This window comes from Cyprinodon variegatus, unplaced genomic scaffold (assembly GCF_000732505.1).
Source record: "Cyprinodon variegatus isolate N-32 unplaced genomic scaffold, C_variegatus-1.0 Scaffold0, whole genome shotgun sequence".
Taxonomy (NCBI): domain Eukaryota; kingdom Metazoa; phylum Chordata; class Actinopteri; order Cyprinodontiformes; family Cyprinodontidae; genus Cyprinodon; species Cyprinodon variegatus.
Window position 1 is genome coordinate 2,787,275 of NW_015150453.1, and position 2,221 is coordinate 2,789,495.

A 2,221-nucleotide genomic window follows, 5' to 3' on the forward strand; every position below is an offset into this window, starting at 1 on the left:
ATGCTTACTTTCACAAACCGTTCAAGAATGCACAGGAACTATGCTTTGGTCTAGGAAAACTAGAAGCATATTTTTCATTGTATTTTCTTCTAGAAATACTTTTTGCCAGTGATTACGAGTTCAGATTGGCCCTAGAAAGAAGTATTACATGAACCATCGTCAAGCTTCTTAGAGTACACCTTTAATAGAGCAGATTTAGGAAGGGAGCCTATTAAAAAAAACAAAAAAACAAAAACAAAAACACACTAACTGGTTCTAAAGACGGGTGCATGATTTTACCTTGTCATTGAGAAAGCCGATCTTGAGCATGTTCTCCACATTGGGGACGCCGTCAGCCATGGTGAGGTCTCCCATGGAGTCTCCCAGCAGGATGATGTTGCTGTAATCCCTCAGCTGTTTGAAGTAGTCTGTGCTCCTCAGGGCGCCGTCGTGTTTGTTGTACACGTGAATCAGCTCGCCTTTGAATCCTCTCAGCACCCCCTGCAGAAAAAAAAAAAAAAACACTTGTGTTCAGAAATCCACAGCAAAATCGCCTGTTAAATGAAAGAAAGCAGATTACTTTCAGTTTGGTTGGAAAAACAAAACTCTGAGCTGTAGACGCACCAAATAAAGAGCTTTTTTTATAAATGAAGCTGAAAGAAGGACAAAACCTGCTAAATGATAGGTATAACTGCACTTTGCTTGGAGGAATATCAGCTGTTCATTCAGCCTTAAACCGGGAGCTAGACTTTGGTAGGTGCTAAACATTTCACTTCTTTGTCATGTCATAATTTATCTGTTTTATACTCAATAACAAATTACCTTCAAATCAACATTTGTACCAAATTTAAAGATGTTTTATCAGAATGATAAAGTAAAAAGTTATCTTTAGCAGACTTTAGCGCCACCATGAAGATCATATGACAGCAAAGTTGCTGTAATTTATCATTTGGACCTTCAACCTCCATCTTTGTGGAGATTGATAGAAGTGCAAAGGTTGGTTTTATTTTAAAAGCCCAGTGTTTTGGAAAAGATCTGTACACTGTCCGATAGTTATTAGTGCTCATTGTGCTAATCATTAAATTATAAAGTTATATTTCTGCTTCTACTACTGAGGATGTGTGTCAGGAAGGTTAAAAGGGAATCATTTTTAACACAGCTGGTTACAGATATTGAGGAGAAATGAAAACTGTCTGATTAGGTCAGGTCAGATCTCTACAAAAGATAAAAATCAAAAGTGTGCAAAAACCGCTAACCCGTGCGCTGCTAATAGTGCTGTTTTAATGTGCCAGTAAAGCACACTGGAAAAACAATCTAGAAATAAGTACAAATTTCTTAAGTAAAATGTATTTACCCTTAATTTGAAAAGGTAACTGAGATAGTTTGCCAATGGAATGAGTATTTTTACTCTTAAAATAAGATATTTAAATAAAATGCACTTGAAATAATGAAATTGTATTTTCTTTTCTTAAATTGTCTTGTTCCATTGCCAAAATTTCTCTTTTTCCTCCTCAATCCAAGAACAAATGCACTTATTTTCAGAAAAAATGACTTTTTTCCACTTTTTTTCAGTGCAGAACAGACAGGTCGGTATTCTACAGATGACTTACGTTGTCGTCAAAGTCCATGAAGTTGGAGACAACCTTGATGTTGGGATGGTAAACTCCTGCCTGACTGATGACCTCCTCCAGCACATCTCCCAGACCAGCGGAGAAAATGAAGACAGGCACGTTGTGCTGATGCAGGCGGTCGAAGAACTGCTCATAACCTTCCCTGCAACGAAACCAACACGTCTGTTAGCCCTCGTTTCTTAAATTCAGAACGCATCAAACACACAAATGCAGATCTAACACACGTTTTCCCTCTGATCCTCTGGATTTACCTGAGGGCAACATCAGACTCCCTCACCACCTCTGGCAGTTTATCCTTTTCTAACCGCTGCTCCACAAGCAACGAGTGGGACTTAAAATACCTGGAAACAAACAGAAAAACATGAGCTGTGCACAAAACCTCCATTTAGGTCTAATGTTGGGGTTGACTTACCACTCCACCATAAAAGGATATTTCTCTTCTATAGTCAGCTGAGGGTCAATCTCAATTGGATAATATTTATTCTTCAGCTGCAGCAGCTTCTGCCTGCATTCCTCTGTCACCAGTTTGCAATTGTCGATAATATCTATGAAGGGAAACATATTAGCGATAATATATGGGAGAATTATCCTGCCATAATGCAAGAGCACAT

General features: G+C 38.4%; 1 protein-coding gene across 2 annotated transcripts in view; it reads right to left on the reverse strand.

Moving 5' to 3' along the window:
* Positions 1–2,221, reverse strand: part of nt5c3a (5'-nucleotidase, cytosolic IIIA) — a 20,733-nt gene that overhangs the window by 2,069 nt on the left and 16,443 nt on the right. For both annotated transcript variants that reach the window (XM_015385061.1, XM_015385885.1), the window contains exons 4-7: positions 2,023–2,155; positions 1,862–1,951; positions 1,590–1,752; positions 280–480 (exon numbers count right to left, since the gene is read on the reverse strand). In XM_015385061.1, coding sequence (XP_015240547.1) covers positions 280–480; positions 1,590–1,752; positions 1,862–1,951; positions 2,023–2,155 — 587 coding nt within the window. The remainder of the gene's footprint in view (positions 1–279; positions 481–1,589; positions 1,753–1,861; positions 1,952–2,022; positions 2,156–2,221) is intronic.